Source organism: Mustelus asterias, chromosome 9 (assembly GCF_964213995.1).
Source record: "Mustelus asterias chromosome 9, sMusAst1.hap1.1, whole genome shotgun sequence".
NCBI classification, from domain to species: Eukaryota; Metazoa; Chordata; class Chondrichthyes; order Carcharhiniformes; family Triakidae; genus Mustelus; species Mustelus asterias.
The window spans coordinates 17,276,670-17,299,223 of NC_135809.1; the positions used below are offsets into that span (position 1 = coordinate 17,276,670).

Sequence of the window (22,554 nt, forward strand, 5' to 3'; positions counted from 1 at the left end):
GCACTTGGACAACATGTTTGTCTTTATAAGGGGTTAAGCACTTAAATGAAATATTGTTGTTACAAGGATGTTGTTGAAGGTATGTGAATGGGGTTTTATGAATGAGACTGTTTTTTTTAAATGAAGGTTGCAATAGACTCACAACTTTATTTTATGTAATCACAGCATGGATACTGAGGTCTGCCCATGGTGGATACTGGATGAGTTGACATGATAGGTGTAAGTGGCAAATGGTGATGGGTGGGGCATGAGTTGGCATGAATAGGCACTAAATTATCATAGGGGCTATAAAGGGGTGAGGTAGAGAGGCATAGGTTGGCATGAATGGTAGGAGAGGCCAAACTGTAGGTAGAGGGCACAGCCTGCAGGGTATGAGGGACCATGGTGTGGGTAGAGGGTACAAAGTGGCATGCATTGGCATGAATGGGACGTGGGAAGCATATGGGGCTGTGAGGGGCTGTTTTTTATTGTGTTGTTTGATGTTGGACAGAGTGCCGGAGCACAGAGACTGGCCTTCTGGCAAGCCAACCTTCACACACAGCAACCTCAGGCACTCATTCCGGGGCTATTGAATGAAGATGTACAAATTGGCTACTTTTCATAGAATCATAGAATCCGACAGTGCAGAAGGAGGCCTTTCGGCCCATCGAGTCTGCACCAACCACAGTCTCCCCCAGGCCTTATCCCCATAACATTTACCCTAGCTAGTCCCCCTGACACTAAGGGGCAATTTAGCATGGCCAATCCACCAAACCTACACATCTTTGGACTGTGGGAGGAAACCGGAGCACCCGGAGGAAACCCACGCAGACATGGGGAGAATGTGCAAACTCCACACAGGCAGTGACCCGAGCCGGGAATTGAACCCGGGTCTCTGGAGCTGTGAGGCAGCAGTGCTAACCACTGTGCCACCTTTTGTCTTGTAGTTTAATAGAATTCCAAATCTAAACATCATGGTCAGCCAAAAATATGTTCCTTGGTATTGATGATGCTGCAACAGTTCTCTACAATTCACAGGTGGTTAAAGACATATCCTTAAACCGTATGATGAAGATAGTATGGAATACTCCAAGATGAATCAATATGATCCTTACGTTGTAGCACACCACATTGTCAAGATCTTGAGCTGCATTAACATCCAGCTCTCCCCACTAGATGGTGATCTTAGACTTCAATTTTTTTGGCATTATATTAGAAGGCACCAGATGGAATGTTAAAAATGACCACACCAGCAGGCAAGATGCCATCTCTGATTTCTTGCATGTTGAAAAAATTGAGGAATCCAGTGATATGCCGGTCTCAATGTCTGACAAACTGACTGATGGGATCCAGGATAGGTACAAGATTCAAAGGACAAAGAACAAAGAAAATTACAGCACAGGAACAGGCCCTTCGGCCCTCCAAGCCTGCACCGACCATGCTGCCCGACTTAACTAAAACCCCCTACCCTTCTGGGGACCATATCCCTCTATTCCCATCCTATTCATGTACTTGTCAAGATGCCCCTTAAAAGTCACTACTGTATCCGCTTCCACTATCTCCCCTGGCAATGAGTTCCAGGCACCCACTACTCTCTGTGTAAAAAATCTGCCTCATACATCTCCTTTAAACCTTGCCCCTCGCACCTTAAACCTATGCCTCCTAGTAATTGACTCTTCCACCCTGGGAAAAAGCTTCTGACTATCCACTCTGTTCATGCCTCTCATAATCTTGTAGACTTCTATCAGGTCTCCCCTCAACCTCCATCGCTCCAGTGAGAACAAACCAAGTTTCTCCAACCTCTCCTCATAGCTAATACCCTCCATATTCATGAGAAGCTATTCATTCCTGTTATAGTGACAGTGGTTAGCACTGCTGCCTCACAACGCCAGGGACCCGGATTCGATTCCTGGCTTGGGTTACTATCTGTGCAAAGTCTGCACATTCTTCCTGTGTCTGCGTGGATTTCCATGGTCTGAAAGATGGTCTGAAAGACGTGCTGTTTAGGTGCACTGGCCATGCTAAATTCTCCCTCAGTGTACCCGAACAGGTGCCGGAGTGTGGCGACTAGGGGATTTTCACCGTAACTCCATTGCAGTGTTAATGCAAGCCTATCTGTGACACTAATAAATAAGCTTAAAAAAAACTTAAAAGTCACTTGGGCAGAGATTTCAGCAGATTATCTAATTTGTTTGTTACCACGGATGATTTGTTTTTTGGGGGACGGGGGAGTTGGGGAGGAGTAATTCCATATCGAGTCAGGACTCCCAGTGTTGCTTTTACTCCAAGGTATCTGAAAGCAATTCCTCAAGGTTGCAAAGTGGGAACATTTATGTGTGTGGTAACAGCTAGTGCCTTGTAGCCTGTCTGTTGTGTACCTTTAACAGTGACATGAGGAGTTAGTTGCAAGTTTTACTATCGAGGTGCACAGTTGTTGACTGAACAAACGCACACAGCCGCACATTTGTGTTCAAAATAAAACCGTTGGTTTCTTTTCAGCAGCTTCCAACTGTGGAGAGGATGGGTGGCATCTGATAGTGGAGAGTGCATATGTAGATAATTGGTGATCAGATGCTCTATTCATTGTGAAACGTTTAGCTCAGCAACAACAATAAAGAACGCCTTTTTCGGGCAGTTGCACAACTGACACAGATTCATGAGCTACGTATGTTGCATCTTGTGTGAAGGTAGGGAACAACAAGGTATCAATTCCCTCTCAAATCAATGTAAATCGTTATCCAATTGATTGATACATTTCTCAGCCTTCCGTTAGCTTTACAGTCAGTGTAATATTCACAACCCATGATAGACATAAAACCCGACCAGGGTCGTCCTGAATATCTATTATAAACATTGGGTGGGATTCCAAAACTGCCTTAGAATGGTACGAGAGGGGTGATTTTCTGATTTGGAACTGTCAGCAGGGAGCCTTCCTATACCAGTTACTCGTGTCAAGAAATGAACCTTTAAAATGCAAAATAATAAAAGTTGTAAAAGAGGACACATCCGAAACATAAAATATCACGGGCTTGATTTTGTAGTCTAAGTAATCAATGAGGTTAATGATGCTCACTGCTTTTTATGCATACATGGTGTGGGTGCTCAGGTGATGGGCAAATGCGTGGTCAAATGTGAAGCGGTAAAAGTTGGTGCCTGAGTTGTGCGCTCTGCTGTTAGCTTTATGACGTGATGTGGAACAACCGTGCAACCTCAAACAGACCACTGTTCTCAGCAAACTACCCAGCCTTCAGGAGAACAGCGACCACAACACCACACAACCCTACCACGGCAACCTCTGCAAGACGTGCCAGAACATCGACATGGATACCACCATCACACTTGAGAACACCATCCACCAGGTACACAGTACATACTCATGCGACTCGGCCAATGTTGTCTACCTCATACCTGCAGGAAAGGATGTCCCGAGGTGTGGTACATCGGCGAGATATTGCAGACACTACAACAATGGATGAACGGACACCGCTCAACAATCACCAGGCAGGAGTGTTCCCTTCCTGTCGGGGAACACTTCAGCAGTCAAGGGCATTCAGCCTCCGAACTTCGGGTAAGCGTTCTCCAAGGCGGCCTTCAAGACACATGACAACGCAGAATCGCAGAGCAAAAACTGATAGCCAAGTTCCACACACATGAGGACAGCCTCAACCGGGATCTTGGGTTCATGTCACACTACATGTAACCCTCGCCATTTGGCCTGGGCTTGCAAAATCCTACTAATTGTCCTGGCTAGAGACAATTCACACCTTGTTAACCTGTGATTATCCCTCTTTCCACTCGCACTATCTGTACCTGTAAAGACTTGATTACCTGTAAAGACTCGCATTCCAACCATTATCTTGCGATTGTGTCTTTGCCTATATATGCCATATTTGTGAACCCAACTCTCCATTCACCTGATGAAGGAGCAGTGTTCTGAAAGTTCAGGATTCCAAATAAACCTGCTGGACTTTAACCTGGTGTTGTGAGACTTCTTACTGAGCTTTATGACAGAAACATTTCACTGTCATTCTCACCATTAAAATGCATTGAATGTTGTGAAGTTGCAGTATTTATGTTACAATGCAAACTGAATCCACTGCAGATATTTAGGGCTAGTAATTACAAGTGTAAGTAGTTTTTTTAACAATATGATACATCAATGACTGCCAACCAACTTGACTGACACTGAAAATTAACTAGTACAAGTGTGGAGTCTCATTCCTTCATGTTGTGAATTGTTACAGGAGATCCTAAAATGCCAAATTATAAATTTTATTTCTTGTTAATTTCATCTCTCTCAATCCAATCTTTGTTTCCCTCTCTATATTTCTTTGTCTGCACCTGATTTGACATAGAATTAATCCCCTTTCATAGAATCCCTACATACAGAAGGAGGCCATTCGGCCCATCGAGTCTGCACAGACTCTCTGACGGAGCATCCTGCCCAGGCCCTATCCCTGTAACCTCATGTATTTATCCTGTTAATCTGCCTGACCTACACATCTTGGGACACTGAGGGACAATTTAGCATGGCCAATCCACCTAATCTGCACATCTTTGGAGTGTGGGAGGAAACAGAAGTACCCGGAGGAAACCCACACAGACATGGGGAGAATGTGCAAACCCTGCACAGACAGTGACCCAAGACTGGAATTGAACCTAGATTCCTGGCACAGTGAGGCAGCAGTGCTAACCACTGTGCCATTGTGCCATTTCTGTGCCACCGCTGCAGTCCATTTCTCCATCTTCCTGCTATTTATATCCCATCCCTCATTAATTAAGATGCTGCCCTGTAGCTTGCCCTGTTCATTCAAATCCTGGATGCCCTTTTCTCCCTCAATGCAACATTATCAACTTGGACTTCAAGCAGCCTGGTGGGCGAAATAGATTTTTGAGCTAAAGGTTGCAGAGGCAAGTCTCCAGATTTTGAGCTAATATTTTCCAAGAGAAAGAACAATGAATACAGGAGTTGGGACGTCTTGTTGAAGTTGTACAAGACATTGGTAAGGCCGCACTTGGAATACTGTGTGCAGTTCTGGTCACCCTATTTTGGAAAGAATATTATTAAACTAGAAAGAGTGCAGAAAAGATTTACGAGGATGCTATCGGAACTTGGTGGTTTGAGTTATAAGGAGAGGCTGGATAGACTGGGACTTTTTTCCCTGGAGCATAGGAGGCTTAGGGGTGATCTTATAGAGGTCTATAAAACAATGAGGGGCGTAGATCAGCTGGATAGTCAACATCTTTTCCCAAAGGTAAGGGAGTCTAAAACTAGACAGCATAGGTTCAAGGTGAGAGGGGAGAGATACAAAAGGGTCCAGAGGGGCAATTTTTTCACACAGAGGGTGGTGAGTGTCTGGAGCAAGCTGCCAGAGGTAGTAGTAGAGGCGGGTACAATTTTGTCTTTCAAAAAGCATTTAGATAGTTACATGGATAAGATGTGTATAGAGGGATATGGGCCAAATGCGAGCAATTGGGACTAGCTTCGTGGTAAAAACTTGGCGGCAAGGACAAGTTGGGCCGAAGGACTTATTTCTATGCTGTAAACCTCGTTGACTCTATGATCTCTATTTCTTTGTACATTCACACTTTTTATCTACTGGCAAGCTTAGCAGGTAAAAGATATATCTGTATGAATACATTTTATGTTATGGACAATTATCATAGAATCATAAAATATTACAGCACAGAAGAATCCTTTTTTTATTCTTTCAAGGGAAATGGGCATGCCAGTTTTCGTTGTCACCCCTGGTTACCTTTGAGACATTCATCGTCAGCCACCTTGTGAACCACTTCAGTTGTAGGTACACTCACTGTGCTGTTAGAAAGGAGGTTCCAGGATTTTCATCTTGTGACAGTGAAGCAACAGGGATGTAGTTCTGAGTCAGAATGATGGGTGGCTTGGAAGAGAGCTTGAAGGTGGTGCTTCATGTGTCTACTGCCCATGTCCTTCTAGACCCTGTTTGCAAGATGCTTCAAAGGAGCCTTGGCAAGTTGCTGCAATGTATATGGTACACATTGCTGCCACTGTCAATGGTGGAGTCAGAGAATGTTTTAGAAGTGATGGATTTGGAACCAATGAAGCAGACTGTTTTGTCCTGGATGGTGCTGAGCTTTTTGAGTGTTATTGGAGCTGCATTAATTCAGCCGTGTACAGTGTATTCCATCACACTCCTGACCTATGCTTTGTAGATTGTGGACAGGCTTTGCAGAGTCAGGAGGTGGGTTAATCATCACCAAAAGCCCAATGTCTGACCTGTTCTTATAGCCACCGTACTTATGTGGATGGTCCAGTTCAGTCTCTGGTCAATGATTACCCCTAGGATGTTGATGGTAATGCCTCAATGTCGAGGGGAGACATTGAGGCATCGAGGTTATCTCTTGTTGGAGGTGGTCAATGCCTGGACACTTGTGTGGCATGAATGTTACTTGTCACTTAATTGCCCAAGCCTGGATATTGTCCAGATCTTGTTGCATTTGGAAATGGCCTGATCCAGTGACTGAGGAATCACAAATGCTGTTGAAGATTATTCAATCATCAGCAAACAGCCCATTTCTGACCATATGATGGAAGGAAAGTCACTGATGAAGCAGCTGAAGATGGTTGGGCCAAGGATAATCCCCTGAGGAACTCCTGCAATGGCATCCTGGGACTGAGATTTTTTTTTTTCATTCGTGGGACATGGGCATCGCTGGCTGGCCAGCATTTATTGCCCATCCCTAGTTGCCCTTGAACTAAGTGGTTTGCTAGGCCATTTCAGGGGGCAATTGAGAGTCAACCACATTGCTGTGGCTCTGGAGTCATATGTAGGCCAGACCAGGTAAGGACAGTAGATTTCCTTCCCTAAAGGACATTAGTGAGCCAGATGGGTTTTTCCAACAATCGACAATAGTTTTACGGTCATCAATAGACTCTTAATTCCAGGTATTTTTATTGATTTCAAATTCCATCATCTGCCGTGGTGGGATTCGAACCCAGGTCCCCAGAACATTAACTGAGTTTTTGGATTAATAGTCTAGTGATAATACCACTAGGCCATTGTCTCCCTTGAGATGATTGGCCTCCAGCAACAACAATCTTCCTTGGAACTCCAACCAATGGAGAATTTTACCCCTGATTCCGACTCACTTTGCTAGGGTTCCTTGATGCAAATACTTGATCAAACGCTGCCTTGATGTCAAGGGCAGTCACCCTCAGCTCGCTTCTTGAATTCAACTCTTTTGTTTGGGCCAAGCGTTTAATGAGACCAGGACCCAGATTGGTCCTGGTGAAACTTAAACTAAGACCTATAAGTAGGTTATTACTCAGTGAGTGCTATCTGATAGCACGGTCGATGGTCCCTTTCACCACTTTGCTGATGATTGAGAATAGACTGATGGGAGTATCACTGACGAGATTAGCTCTGTTTTTTTATGGATCTGATGTCCCTGGACAATTTTCCACATTGCTGGGTGGCTGCCAGTGTTGTAGCAGTGATTGAATAGCTTGGCTAGGGTTGCGGCTGATTCTGTTGCAGAAGTCTTCAGTACTACAACCAAGTTGTTGTCAGGGCTCATAGCTTGGGTTTCCTCCAGGCACTCCAGTTTCATCCCACAATCCGAAAGATGTGCTGCTTGGGTGCATTGGCCGTGCTAAATTCTCCCTCGGTGTACCCGAACAGGCGCCAGAGTGTGGCGACTAGGGGATTTTCACAGTAACTTCATTGCAGTGCCAATGTAAGCCTACTTGAGACACTAAGAAATAAACTTTAAATTTATTCTTCATTCTATGTTCATCTCTGGAATATGAAGTTTGGGGACGAAGTAGAAAGGGTCGAGAGCTTCAAGCTTTTAGGTGTCCAGATCACCAACAACCTGTTCTGGTTCACCCCACCCCCGCCCATGCCAACACTATAGTTAAGAAAGCCCACTAATGCCTCTACTTTCTCAGAAGACTAAGGAAATCTGGCATGTTAACTATGACTCTCACCAACTTTTACAGATGCACCATAGAAAGCATTCTTTCACAGCTTGGTATGGCTCCTGCTCTGCCCAAGACCATACGAAACTACAAAAGGTTGTGAATGTAGCCCAATCCATCATGCAAACCAGCCTCCCATCCACTGACTCTGTATACACTTCCCGCTGCCTCGGCAAAGCAGCCAGCATAATTAAGGACCCCACGCACCCCAGACATACTCTCCACCTTCTTCCATTGAGAAAAAGGTACAAAAGTCTGAGGTCACGTACCGACCGACTCAAGAACAGCTGACCTACTGCCATCAGACTTTTGAATGGACCTACCTCGCACTAAGTTGATCTTTCTCTACACCCTAGCTATGACTGTAACACTACATTCTGCACTCTCTCCTTTCCTTCTCTATGAATGGTATGCTTTGTACAGCACACGAGAAACAATACTTTTCACTGTATGTTAATACATGTGACAATAATAAATCAAATCAAATCAAATTAAAAATCAAAACCACTGCAATGTCAGAATGTGATTGATAGCTTGTTTTCTTATTTTTTAACTTAAAGTTACAAAGCCAATGCTCAGAGTGGATTAGGCAAACCCAAACCCATCCCTTGCTTGCTCTAAAAACCAAATTCAAATTCCAATTGAATCCAATTCATGGTCCCCACAAGAGAAGATCCAAGATGACAAGATAAGGCACTGCGCCCCATTTTGGGCTCGATCTGATGCTTGATCTTAGCCAAAAGGTCGAGATGGTCACAACTGGGACAAACTTGGGAGGTACACTAATAAAGGTAACTCCATTGTTATTATTAATTACAATTGTTGCTATCTTGTTTCTCATGCGTGCCAACAGTAGCCCCATGTGATATTACAGCACTCACAAACAGAACAAAGGACAAAACATATAAAATATCAGAATCCTGCTCCGTTTAAAACATTGCAGCTCACAATTCCCAAACAGCACATACTCACCAGCTGAGTACACATGATCAAGAATCATTTGAAGTATTTTCAGAACTAATCAGCTCAGCCTATAATAGGAGCACTGCACCAAGGCTGAATAATGCTGAAACTAGCTCTCTGTGAAAAGTTTCTTCCGCCTGTTGCTTGTGATTAAGTTATTAATCCATTTGTAAAGATTTTTCCACAGGAGCTCTCCCACTCATTTTTCCAGGGTATCCATGGAAATTATAATGTACGATCAAGAGAATTTCCCCAGAAATCCGGCTTTGAGTCACCCATGGGGCATTATCTGCCTCCTCTGGGTTTAGCTAGCATTTTCAAAATGAGATACCTGCCTCAAATATCCCCTCGATCTAGTATCTCAAAATATATTGACTTAAACATTGGAAAGGGCCTTAATTTTCTTTTAGAAATCACACCTTTTGCAGTGTTAGATGTTCATATTGTGTCTGAGGAATGTTACAGACTACATTGATTTATTTTGTTCCCTGCAGGAATGAGACAATTACAGCAGCTATCATTTTGATATCACTGTGTGATTGAGGGGGTGTTTTTAGAATTGACTTTACACATTGGACAGGATTCCTCGGATGGCGGGTTTCCCAGTTCTGCCACCAAAGAGTCATTGGGAAACGCAGCCCACACTCATTTAACGTCCCTCACTCCGAGGAAGGTGCACTTCAGAGGGCTGGGGGTGAATCTGATTGAGCGGCAGCTCTATAGTTCCAGCAGCGCCAGTAGCAACAGTGGCCAGGACTGGTACCACAAGCAATCCCCAGATTTCAAAGGAGTCCAGACCAGGTAAGTGCAGGCGGTTGAATGTGGAGGTGAGGCCAAAGGGGAGGTGAGGAGTCAGGGGTCAGGGTCTTGATGGAGTGGTCGGGGCTGAGTGAGCACCCACGAGGAGCAGAGCTTGTGAAATAGAGCATGATGTGCAAAGAAGGTCGTTGGGGGATCCACTCTCCCCCCCTCCCCACCCCTTCTCACCCGAGGCCCGAGTGTGGTGACTTGCCAAACTTCCCCAACCCCACCACCAGGGGAGGCAATGGCCTAGTGGTATTATCACTAGACTATTAATCCAGAAATTCAGCTAATGTTCTGGGGACCTGCGTTCGAATTCCACCGTGGCAGATGGTGGAATCTGAATTCAATAAAAATATCTGGAATTAAGAATCAAATGATAACCATGAAACCATTGTCGATTGTCGGAAAAACCTATCTGGTTCACAATTTAGGAAAGGAAATCTGCCATCCTTACCTGGTCTGGCCTACATTTGACTCCAGAGCCTCAGCAATGTGGTTGACTCTCAACTGCCCTCCAAGGGGCAATTAGGGATGAGCAATAAATGCAGGCTATCCAGCGATGCCCATGTCCCACGAATGAGTCAAAGAAAATCTGAACTCTTCTCGCTAGTATTAATTTTAAGGCTTGGTGGGAAACGGCTCTTAAATGGACATTAATTGCAAACTTAAGGGCCTCATTTGGGGCAAGGTTGGGTGGGAGACCCGAGGCTTCAACCACCCTCTGAAAAATTAAGCAAATTATAAAGAAAGCAGGTGAGTGAGCAGGAGATGGTTTGAGCATCATTATGATGATCTGTATTGGAAATGCTGCTTGCAAAATCTTTTCAAATCCTGAATAATGTAGCAATTTCCTTAGAAGCTTCGATAAATGCAAAATTTACCTTGCTCCAATCATTTTATGGAACAAATCTTTATGGAAAACATTTGCCTCACTGTGTAGCCCTCTCATCGCAAACCTGCCTGACATAAATCACAGCTCGAGTTAAGTTCCTTTGCGCTGTATATTACTTTGTTCCCATTTCCGGGATTTTGCCGTATTCTGTGTATGCAATCAAGAATTGGGAAGTCTTGATTAACTGTACATTTTCATCAAGGTGGATGGGAAGTGAATGAACCTTAGAGATTTACTTATGAGATTGAAATTCAATTTCACTGCTGTCTATTGCAGGGTTTCCCAAACCTTTCCAGCCAGGAAACCCTTTTGACCTCCCAAGAGTACTGGCAGTATGCCTGGGAAACATTTTTATTGTGATCAAGAGTTAAAGAACAAAAAAAATTGTTTGTGCTATAGGTACAAACATACAAAGAGAACAAAGAACAATACAACACAGGAACAGGCCCTTCGGCCCACCAAGCCTGCACCGATTCCTAATCCTTATTTAGACCCACTACTTATTGCCCATTCAAAAACTTAATTTATACATGTATTTTCTATTTCTTATATGTGTATGTTTAATATAATTAAAACGTTATCTTATTTGAAAAAGTACTTAAATATTACCTTTTTGTCATTTTTAATGGAGGATTTGGAAAGATGGATTCTGACATCAGACACACACACAAATGCACACAGAAAGAACCACCTTGTCTTCTGTCACACACACGCTCACCTCTCTCTCACACACACAGACACATATTCACCCCTCTCTCTCTCTCACGCACACAGACACATGCTCACCTCTCACACACACATGCATGCACACCTCTCTCTCTCTCACACACACTCACCTCTCTCTCTCACACACACTCACCTCTCTCTCTCACACACACTCACCTCTCTCTCTCACACACACACTCACTTCTCTCACACATGCACTCACCTCTCTCACACACGCACACACACACACATATACAGACACACTCATACTCATTTCTCTCTCTCCCTAACATACACTCACCTCTCTCTCTCTCACACACACATGCACTTACCCTCTCTGTCTGTGCGGACTCTGCACATTCTCCCCTTGTCTGCGTGGGTTTCCTCCGGGTGCTCCAGTTTCCTCCCACAGTCTTAAAGATGTGCTGGTTTGGTGCATTGGCCATGCTAAATTCTCCCTCAGTGTACCCGAACAGGCGCCGGAGTGTGGCGACTAGGGGAATTTCACAGTAACTTCATTGCAGTGTTAATGTAAGCCTACTTGTGACTGATAAATAAATTTAACCAGGCTCTCTCACACACATGCACTCACCTCTCTCTCTCTCTCACACACATGCACTCACCTCTCTCTCTCACACACACATGTACTCACCTCTCTCTCTCACACACACATGCACTCACCTCTCTCTCACACACACATGCACTCACCTCTCTCTCTCTCACACACACACGTGCACTCACCTCTCTCTCTCTCTCTCTCTCACACACATGCACTTATTTCTTTCTCTCTCTCACAAAAACAAACCCTCAACCATCTCTCTCAAATGCTGGTGAGCCCCATTCACCTTGACCCCAACCCTCACCCCATTTTCCCCCTTGCCAGGCTCTCATAGAAACCATACAGTGCAGAAGGAGGCCATTTGGCCCTTCGAGCCTGCACCGACAACAATCCCACCCAGGCCCTATCCCAATTTATTTACCCTGCTAATCCTCCTGACACTATGGGGCTATTTACCATGGCCAGTCCATCGAACCCGCACATCTTTGGACTGTGGGAGGAAACAGGAGCACCCAGAGGAAACCCCCGCAGACACGGGGAGAATGTGCAAACTCCACACAGACAGTGACCCAAGACCAAAATTGAACCCGGGTTCCTGGCGCTGAGAGGCAGCAGTGCTAACCACTATGCCACAGTGTCTCACTTCCACTCTGAAGCCCGCTTACCCTCTCAGTCCTGCTCTAAGGCCCCCTCACTCGTGTCCAAGGCCAGCTTCCCCTCCGATTATAACGCCCGCTCTCCCCACCATCTGCGCTCATCCCAATCTGGAAATTTGTGTTTTGTCCTGTTCCCAATCAGAGATTGGATTCTGGAGAAGCAAGACTCTGACTGGACTAGCAGCTTTGCAGCATTTTTCAAATGTTATATATCAGCCTGGCCCGCCGTGGAACCCAGTTTGGAAAACCCTGGCTTAGTGTATAAACTCTGTAACTGATTCAACCGCAAGCAAATCTATAAAATGTACTAAATTGCTGCACTACTTGCACCGCCTTGGCTTCAAACTTTTCAGTAAATCTGTTACACATCCAAACTGATGTAGACTAATTAAGAACACACAAACTTTAACGGAGATCTGATTTAAATAAAAACATTGTGAAAGCCACAAGGGACATGTCACAGCTGCCAAGGTGACCGAGACACTCGGAGAGCAGTGTTGCAAGGGTGCTCTTTGTAGGGAGCGTAGATTCAATTCCCATTGAAGGTTTACTAATTATGAAAACAGTATTTCAAACAAAAAGGTTGGGGAAAGATTGGCTCATGTGCTGAAAAATACGTTGCGGTGAACAGCTTTTACATTGACAAAGATAAATGGAAAAGATTGACAATTTATATACAGTCAACTCCCATCATTTGTTTACTTGTGTGAATGTGTGCGTGCATTGAATTGTAGTTTGCGGCTGCAAAATCTCATCACTCATGATTCAAACTCTCATATTGAACTCTTGGACTGTTAAACCCTCATTTTCCCCACATCTTTCCTACGTAGAAAGTGTGCACACTGCATGCACCGTCTCTGTGTATGTGTAAGTTCACCCTCCATGATTTCACCCTCCGTGAGTGACGGAATTGACAGCATTTCCAAGCTATATGAACCAATGCATTTTATTAATGTAGGATCCCATTAAGAACAATACAGCACAGGAACAGGCCCTTCGGCCCTCCAAGCCCGTGCTGCTCCCTGGTCCAAACGAGACCATTCTTTTGTATCCCTCCATTCCCACTCCGTTCATATGGCTATCTAGATAAGTCTTAAACGTTCCCAGTGTGTCCGCCTTCACCACCTTGCCTGGCAGCACATTCCAGGCCCCCACCACCCTCTGTGTAAAATATGTCCTTCTGATATCTGTGTTAAACCTCCCCCCCTTCACCTTGAACCTATGACCCCTCGTGAACGTCACCACCGACCTGGGGAAAAGCTTCCCACCGTTCACCCTATCTATGCCTTTCATAATTTTATACACCTCTATTAAGTCTTCCCTCATCCTCCGTCTTTCCAAGGAGAACAACCCCAGTTTACCCAATCTCTCCTCATAACTAAGCCCTTCCATACCAGGCAACATCCTGGTAAACCTCCTCTGTACTCTCTCCAAAGCCTCCACGTCCTTCTGGTAGTGTGGCGACCAGAACTGGATGCAGTATTCCAAATGCGGCCGAACCAACGTTCTATACATCTGCAACATCAGACCCCAACTTTTATACTCTATGCCCCGTCCTATAAAGGCAAGCATGTCATATGCCTTCTTCACCACCTTCTCCACCTGTGACGTCACCTTCAAGGATCTGTGGACTTGCACACCCAGGTCCCTCTGCGTATCTACACCCTTTATGGTTCTGCCATTTATCGTATAGCTCCTCCCTACATTATTTCTACCAAAATGCATCACTTCGCATTTATCAGGATTGAACTCCATCTGCCATTTCTTTGCCCAAATTTCCAGCCTATCTATATCCTTCTGTAGCTTCTGACAATGCTCCTCACTATCTGCAAGTCCTGCCAATTTTGTGTCGTCTGCAAAATTACTGATCACCCCAGTTACCCCTTCTTCCAGATCGTTTATATAAATCACAAACAGCAGAGGTCCCAATACAGGGCCCTGCGGAACACCACTAGTCACAGGCCTCCAGCTGGAAAAAGACCCTTCCACTACCACCCTCTGTCTTCTGTGACCAAGCCAGTTCTCCACCCATCTAGCCACCTCCCCCTTTATCCCATGAGATCCAACCTTTTTCACCAGCCTACCATGAGGGACTTTGTCAAACGCTTTACTAAAGTCCATATAGACAACATCCACGGCCCTTTCCTCGTCAACCATTCTGGTCACTTCTTCAAAAAACTCCACCAGGTTAGTGAGGCATGACCTCCCTCTCACAAAACCATGCTGACTATCGTTAATGAGTTTATTCCTTTCTAAATGCGCATACATCCTATCTCTAAGAATCTTCTCCAACAACTTCCCCACCACGGACGTCAAGCTCACCGACCTATAATTACCCGGGTTATCCTTCCTACCCTTCTTAAATAACGGGACCACATTAGCTATCCTCCAATCCTCTGGGACCTCACCTGTGTCCAGTGACAAGACAAAGATTTGCGTCAGAGGCCCAGCGATTTCACCTCTCGTCTCCCTGAGCAGCCTTGGATAGATTCCATCAGGCCCTGGGGATTTGTCAGTTTTTATATTCTCTAACAAACCTAACACTTCCTCCCTTGTAATGGAGATTTCCTCCAACGGTTCAACACTCCCCTCCGAGACACTCCCAGTCAATACATCCCTCTGTGAGGGATGGATTAGAATGGATATACATAAAGCCCCTTCGTCAGGGCATTATATACACTCAGGCTTGACGTATGGGAAACATTTGAGGACTCTGGGTCTGTACTCAGTGGAGTTTAGAAGGATGAGGGAGGCATTTCATTGAAACTTACAGAATGCTGAAAGACCTGGATAGAGTGGACATGGAGAAGATGTCTCCATGTCTCGGAGACACTAGGATCCGAGGGCACAGCCTCAGAGTAAAGGGACGATCGCTCAGAACTGAGATGAGGAGGAATTTCTTCAGCCAGAGGGTGGTGAGTCTGTGGAATTTGTTGCCACAGAAAGCTGTGTAGGCCAGGTCATTGAGTATATTTAAGACAGAGAGAGATAGGTTCTTGATTGGTAAGGGGATCAAAGGTTACAGGGAAAAAGGCAGGAGAATGGGGTTGAGAAAAATATCAGTCATGATTGAATGGCAGAGCAGACCCGATGGGGCGAATGGCCTAATTCTGCCGCTATATCTAATGGACTTAAATTAAATGGGTGGAATAATAATAGTGGAGATAAAAGTTATATGATTATAGACATAATATCATTGACAAATTGTGTCACAAAAAGTATGAAAATACTGAATTTAATTTCGTTAACGTGACTGGGGTAGATTTTGGCTCTGCACAAGAGTGTATAACTATATAAACCTGGAAACTGTTTGCATTCGCCATCATTATCCTGTGAAGCTGACAGCAACCTCTGGATTCGGTGATAATATCGTTGACTGGATATGATTTCAGAAAATAAGAATTACAACGCAGTCTGTTTGGCCCAGTATGTTCACTATTATTCTTCACATTGGAGAGAGATGGCACAGAGGTATTGTCACTGGATTAATAATCTAGAGACCCAAGGTAATGTTTTGGGGCCCTGGGTTAGAACCGCAGATGGTAAAATTTGAATGCAATAAAAATCTGGAATTAAAAGTCGAATGATGACCATGAAATCATCGTTGGGTGCTCCATCTTCCTCCCACCATACAAAGATGTGCAGCTGGGTGGATTGGCCACACTAAATTGCTCCTTAGTGCCCAAAGATGTGTAGGTTAGATGGGATTGGCCACGGTTAATGTGTGGGATTACACAGATAGTGCAGGGGAGAGGGCTTGGGTAAGATGCTCTGTCGGAGAGTTGGTGCAGACTTGATGGGCTGAATGTGCTCTTCACTAAAGTCAATTTCATCTCATTCACTAATGGACAACACTGCGGTTAGCACTGCTGCCTCACAGCACCAGGGACCCATGTTCAATTCCAGCCTTGGGTGACTTTCTGTGCGGAGTTTGCACGTTCTCCCCGTGACTGCGTGGTTTTCCTCCGGTGCTCCAGTTTCCCCCCACAGTCCGAAAGATATGTAGGTTCAGTGGATTAGCCATGCCCAATTGCCCCTTAGTGTCCAAAGATGTGTAGGTTGGGTGGATTAGGAGTTATGGGGATAGGGCCAAGGAGAGGGTCTGGGTGGGATGCTCGTTCGGCGAGTCAGTGCAGACTCGATGGGCCGAATGGTCTCTTTCTGGGATTCCAAGGTTCTCTGGTTTTACTGTCCTTTAGGGAAGGAAGTCTGCAAAGCCCTCTGAAATGGCCTAGCAAGCAACTCAGTTCCAGCTCTGGCGAAGGTCCACTGGATTCGAAACATTGGCTCTATTCTCTCTCCCCACAGATGCTGTCAGACCTGCTGAGATTTTCCAGCATTTTCTGTTTATGTTTCAGTTCAAGGGCAATTAGCGAGGGGCAATAAATGCTGGCCTTGCCAGCGACACCCAGATCCCATGGATGAATTAAAAAAACACTGACACTAATTCTTATCCCATGAACTCGCCATATCCCTTTTATCCCCTTTCTTTTAATCACCTGTCTAACCTGTTTTTAAATGTTCTGTTTTAAATGTACAACTGCAGTTGTACCCTCCACACTGTGACACCCTCAATGTGAAGACTTCTAACCTCATTATTTACAGTTGTAATTGTTCATAGTTTGCAGCTGCTGGTTCAGCTGTTCCAATACCCTTTCCCTGAGGACCTCAGAAATAATGGCATCATTGAAATGTTGGCAAGCTCTTACCAGTGTGGGGGAGGGGATAGTGGTTGTTAGCGGTGTGATCAGAAACTAAGAATCCACTCTAAATGGGTGGGGGTTGGTTACAAGTCAATTCTTGCTGGCAGAAGTAGAAGCCAACTATCTTCTGTTCTGATGGCACAATGACCAGGGTTTTGTGTAGTAATGACCAATCTGTCACAATTCATTGCTGATACTGTAGCTCATGGCAACCTCTGGAGCCCGCACATATACGGAATAACGCTGAAATCCAGAGGCTGCTGTCAGTGATTCTATGCTTCACCAAAGGGGGTAGTATTGAAGGACCAACTATCTTCAATCAATGAGAATCCATAGAATTGATGAGAATGTCCATTCCTACACTGTTATTACAATGTAAAAACACTTGAAAAAGTTTACCCTGTTGAATGAGGTATAACTGAATGTACCAACTTGATAATTACACCTGCACACCCTCACTGGCCCTGAAAAGCTCATTCTATATTTGTGGATTTTAGTCAGAAGATGCCTAGCTGGTTCTCATCGTTGAATCATCATGGAATCCCTACAGCATAGAAGAAGCCATTTGGCCCATTGAGTCTGCACCAACTCTCTGACAGGGTATCTTATCCTGATCCTCTCCCCAGCCCTATCCCCACTACCCCAAACATTTCCCATGGCTAATCCATCTAACCTACAACAAGGGCCAATTTAGCATGGCCAATGCACCTAATCGCGCATCTTTGGAGTGTGGGAGGAAACCGGAGCACCCGAAGGAAACCCATGCAGACATGGGAGAACGTGCAAACTCCACACTCAGTCGCCAAAGGCTGGAATTGAAACTGGGTCCCTGGAGCTGTGAGGCAGCAGTGCTAACCACTGTGCCACCGTTCCGCCCATATGTGGATAAAGCGGAACAAGAATATTCCTTTCGGCCTTTCAAAAGAAAACTTGGATCTCCCAGATAGTGCCACTTGTCTCCCAACCACAGCCAGAACCACCTTCCACCTGAATCTCCCTTTCAACCGATGGTTTCCACTGATCCCCAGCTACGGCCTCCTGTCACAAAATTCCCACTCCCACCTACCAATCAGATCCGGAACTTGGACCCTGGAAGATTTATGAAAATGAAGTCCTGCCATTAATGTCAACCAGTCCTTCACATCTTGGGCTCCCCATGTGCGCTGCTTGTTTAGGGGTTCGCGTGCGCTGAACTGAAGTGATCCCAACATTTAAAATGGGGACTTATGGGCCAGAACTTTACCGCCATGCCCCCGGGGCGGGCGCAACTTGCAGAACGGAATTCTCAATTGGCCTTGGGCGGCATTTTACGAGCCTCGCCCAAGCGAGATCGTAAAATATCGGTAATGGTATCTAAGTTTGTTCCTTCAACATTTATGTAACCAATTGAAGTTCCTTTCCACTCACACACTGGTCAGCTGATTTAGCACTAGGATAGGCCACGCTTTCCGACTAATTTCACTGGATGGAAATTTCCCATCCTGGAATTAGGTCCGATGGCGGGGGTGGGGTGAGCAAGTGGAGTGTTTCCTGCTGCGGAGGCCGGCAGGAAAATACACTAAATTCTCTGGCCCCAAACCCCATTAAGTGCGCAACTGGGTTTTTGCGCCTTATTCATAGAAATCATAGAAACCCTACAGTACTGAAAGAGGCCATTCGGCCCATCGAGTCTGCACCGACCACAATCCCACCCAGCCCCTACCCCCATATCCCTACATATTTTACCCACTAATCCCTCTAACCTACGCATCCCAGGATACTAAGGGGCAATTTTAGCATGGCCAATCAACCTAACCCGCACATCTTTGGACTGTGGGAGGAAACCGGAGCACCCGGAGGAAACCCACGCAGACACGAGGAGAATGTGCAAACTCCACACAGACAGTGACCCAAGCCGGGAATCGAACCCAGGTCCCTGGAGCTGTGAAGCAGCCATGCTAACCACTGTGCTACCGTGCCGCCCCTGCTACCGTGCCGCCCCAGTGCTAACCACTGTTCAGTGGCCTGATGGCGCGTTCTGCCATCCTATCTGGGCGTCATATTGAAAAGGCACACAATATCACTGACCCACTAGTTAGGTGCATTGATCCGAACAGGAGTGTGGCGACTAGGGGACTTTCACAGTAACTTCATTGCAGCGTTAATGTAAGCCTTACTTGTGACTAATAAATAAATTTTAAGAAAGGAGGTGGGTCTACTGAAAATGAAGATGGATCTCTGGGAGCACTTTGAGACTGGAAGGTGGACATCCTGGGAAAGAGGATGGATCTCCAGGAACATTCTGAGGTTGGAAGATGAACTCCCTCCAAGAAACCAAATCTGGAAGGTCCACCTGTGGATGCATCCACGACCCACTGCTGCGGTGTTCCAGGGTACAGGGCTGCCAGTGGCCTCCATCCTGAGCTCTGGAGTCAGTCCCAGGTCTTTTCAAGTGAATCCCGACAACTGCACTACACATTGTTCCAGACATGTTTCGCACTGGCGTGTTTTCCCGCTGGTGTCACGGAAAATTGGAGTGGATGGTCATCTGCATGCCATTAGGGGGATGCAAATGAGTTCCATGCCGGCCTCCAGTAGGTCTCCCGATCCATCATGGTGGGCGCGCGCGGTGGATCCTGTTGTTAATTCATGCGGGCATCAAATCGATTCTTAGCCCTCCCTCCAAATTCTCCCTGCCCCCACCCACCATTGAACCTGCCGGCGGGAGTTTGGAGAATTCCACCCATGATGTGTAAACCTGCTGGATGGAATTGTCCACCGGCGAGATCTTCCACTGCTGCCGAAGTCGATGGGCTTTTGGATGGCTCGCCGTATTTTCCAGTCCCACCCCCTCAGTGAATGGGTCATGAAATTCAGCCCACAATGTTTTATTTTAGTGCTCTGACTCTGATTCATATCTTCAGTAACTTAGAATCTTAAATACATTAGCTCAAAGTCACCCCACCCTCACATTAATAACTCTTATACCTCCACTACCACAAATGCCTTAATTAATTAAGCACCCAATTAAAACCAAATCTGTCATGCTAATGTAAACAAAACTCGCATAAACATTTACACTAATTATTCACACCGTGAGGTGACCCATTTACAGTTGCTGGTTCATGCTAATTTTCACTCTTTTCGAAGTAGGTCATGAAGCAGACAACACAATCTGTTTCTTCTCATTTGAACCTGTTTCCACTTAATTCAAGTTGATCTTTTTACCTTTCTTGAAGACAAGCTGGCTTCATTTTGAATGGCGAGGGACCAGATGAAACACATGGCTTGACCTCTGGTACGGGCCGACCCTGGGGATCGATGTTAACACTTACGGTGCCGGGAGTGGATCCAGGCTGCACCATACTGTTTGCAATTTTAACCTCTGGCTGTGGCTGCTGCACAGGAACGGATGAAAGATCAATCGACTGATGCTGCTGTTTATCCTGGTTGACTTGGAAGTGAAGTTTTTCCTTCAACCTGTATAGAAACTGATCAATGTAAAAATAGCGCTTAGCTTTGGAGGAGGTGACTTAAACATAACATTAAAATAAAACTTGCCCACCCTGCCAAATCCAATCTGAAGACTCGGGAAGTGGTTGGGGTAAAATGACCAGATGCAGTTAAAGGGAAACGAGATAAGCATGAGAAGGGGAAGGAAATAAAGGATCCCCTCAACTTATTCATGTTTATAATTAGCTGTGGTAAACATGGCCAACTTGAATAGTCAGTGAGGGGAGGATCAGTAATGAGATTAAAATATATCTAAAAGCATTAGAATGATGTTTCCGCACTTTTATGGGCATGAACCTCATGATGTCACTGGCGAAAGATGTGGAAAATTGGGAAACGCGATCTTGCCGGCAAGAGTCACAATTTCCGACTCTCGCCGTATATACTGCTCACGTCACCATTCTCTTTGAGGGCAAACGCAGGCTGAAAATTGCCCCAATATTGTTTTGACCCAGAGTTCCATTCTGGGATCTTCCCATCCAGTTAGAACATCAACTGGAATTGTAACATGAGGAAGGATGGCAGGGAGCTCCAGTGGAACATATATGCTGTTATGTACTGGTTAGGCCAAATGGCCTGTCATTGTGCTGTATATCGCATGTAATAATGTCTAAATCAGGAGAACAGATATAGATCCTTTCAGCCCATAATCCATGTTACTTCTACACTGCTGGATAACACAACATCAAATAGAACACTGAGCTAGGTGTTTTGTATTGCATTTCCTTAATGGCCTCCAACTGGATTGAATTATGTTGTGGGGGTGGTGAGAAACCATCGAGGACAATTTTCCATCCTGATTTCAAATAGAATATGGTCTTCAATTGTTTTTAAATATTCCACTCAGAATAGGGTTTTATTCATGTAATGTACAGCTTTACCAGCACAGTCAAGATTTGCATAGATATGTTTTGATGTTGTGTCTCTGTTTTAAAAGAAAACAATTCCTCTCGTCTGCTTTCCTCATTCTCACATTTATATCCTACTCCATTCCACACACAGTGAATGCGCAGAAGAGCTGCTCCCAAGTTTTCTTCAACGCCTCTTCAACATTACTCACCAGGCAGTATTTGGAGGTGATTCCCTCTGGTTATCTCTCCCCCTGTATGAAGGAGACTGTGGTCTCCAGCCCATGATGATATAACTGAGGTCAGAACTCAACATGAGGAGGGTCAGAAATGCGAAACCATACCATGGCCAAATGAAAAATATCCATTTGGCTGCCTAGTTTACATTTTATCACAGGGCCAAACCATCATTGGTCTGTGTTCATTACCTTACCCACTGAGGTGGATCTTGAAACCATGACATTGACAACATAATCATGACAACGGGGACGAAGTAGAAAGGGTCAAAAGCTTCAAGTTTTTAGGTGTCCAGAACACCAACAACCTGTCCTGGTGTCCCCCCCGCCCCCCCAATTGCCGACGCTACAGTTAAGAAAGCCCATCAACGCCTTTACTTTCTCAGAAGACTGAGAAGATTTGACATGTCAGCTACGACTCTCACCAGCTTTTACAGAAGCATCGTAGAAAGCATTCTTTCTGGTTGTATCACAACTTGGTATGGCTCCTGCTCTGCCCAAGACCGCAAGGAACTACAAAAGGTCGTGCATGTAGCCCAATCCATCATGCAAACCAGCTCCCCATCCATTGACTCTGTCTACACTTCCCACTGCCTTGGCAAAGCAGCCAGCATAATTAAGGACCCCACGCACCCCGGACATTCTCTCTTCCACCTTCTTCCTTCGGGAGAAAGATACAAAAGTCTGAGGTCGCGTATCAACCGACTCAAGAACAGCTTCTTTCCTGCTGCTGTCAGACTTTTGAGTGGACCTACCT

At 45.3% G+C, this 22,554-nt stretch overlaps 1 protein-coding gene across 1 annotated transcript in view; it reads right to left on the bottom strand.

Annotated features, from left to right (window-relative positions):
• ptprr (protein tyrosine phosphatase receptor type R) overlaps positions 1-22,554 on the bottom strand; it is a 192,181-nt gene that overhangs the window by 111,891 nt on the left and 57,736 nt on the right. Inside the window, exon 5 of the mRNA XM_078219746.1 lies at positions 20,429-20,691. Within this exon, the coding sequence (XP_078075872.1) occupies positions 20,429-20,691 (263 nt within the window). The remainder of the gene's footprint in view (positions 1-20,428; positions 20,692-22,554) is intronic.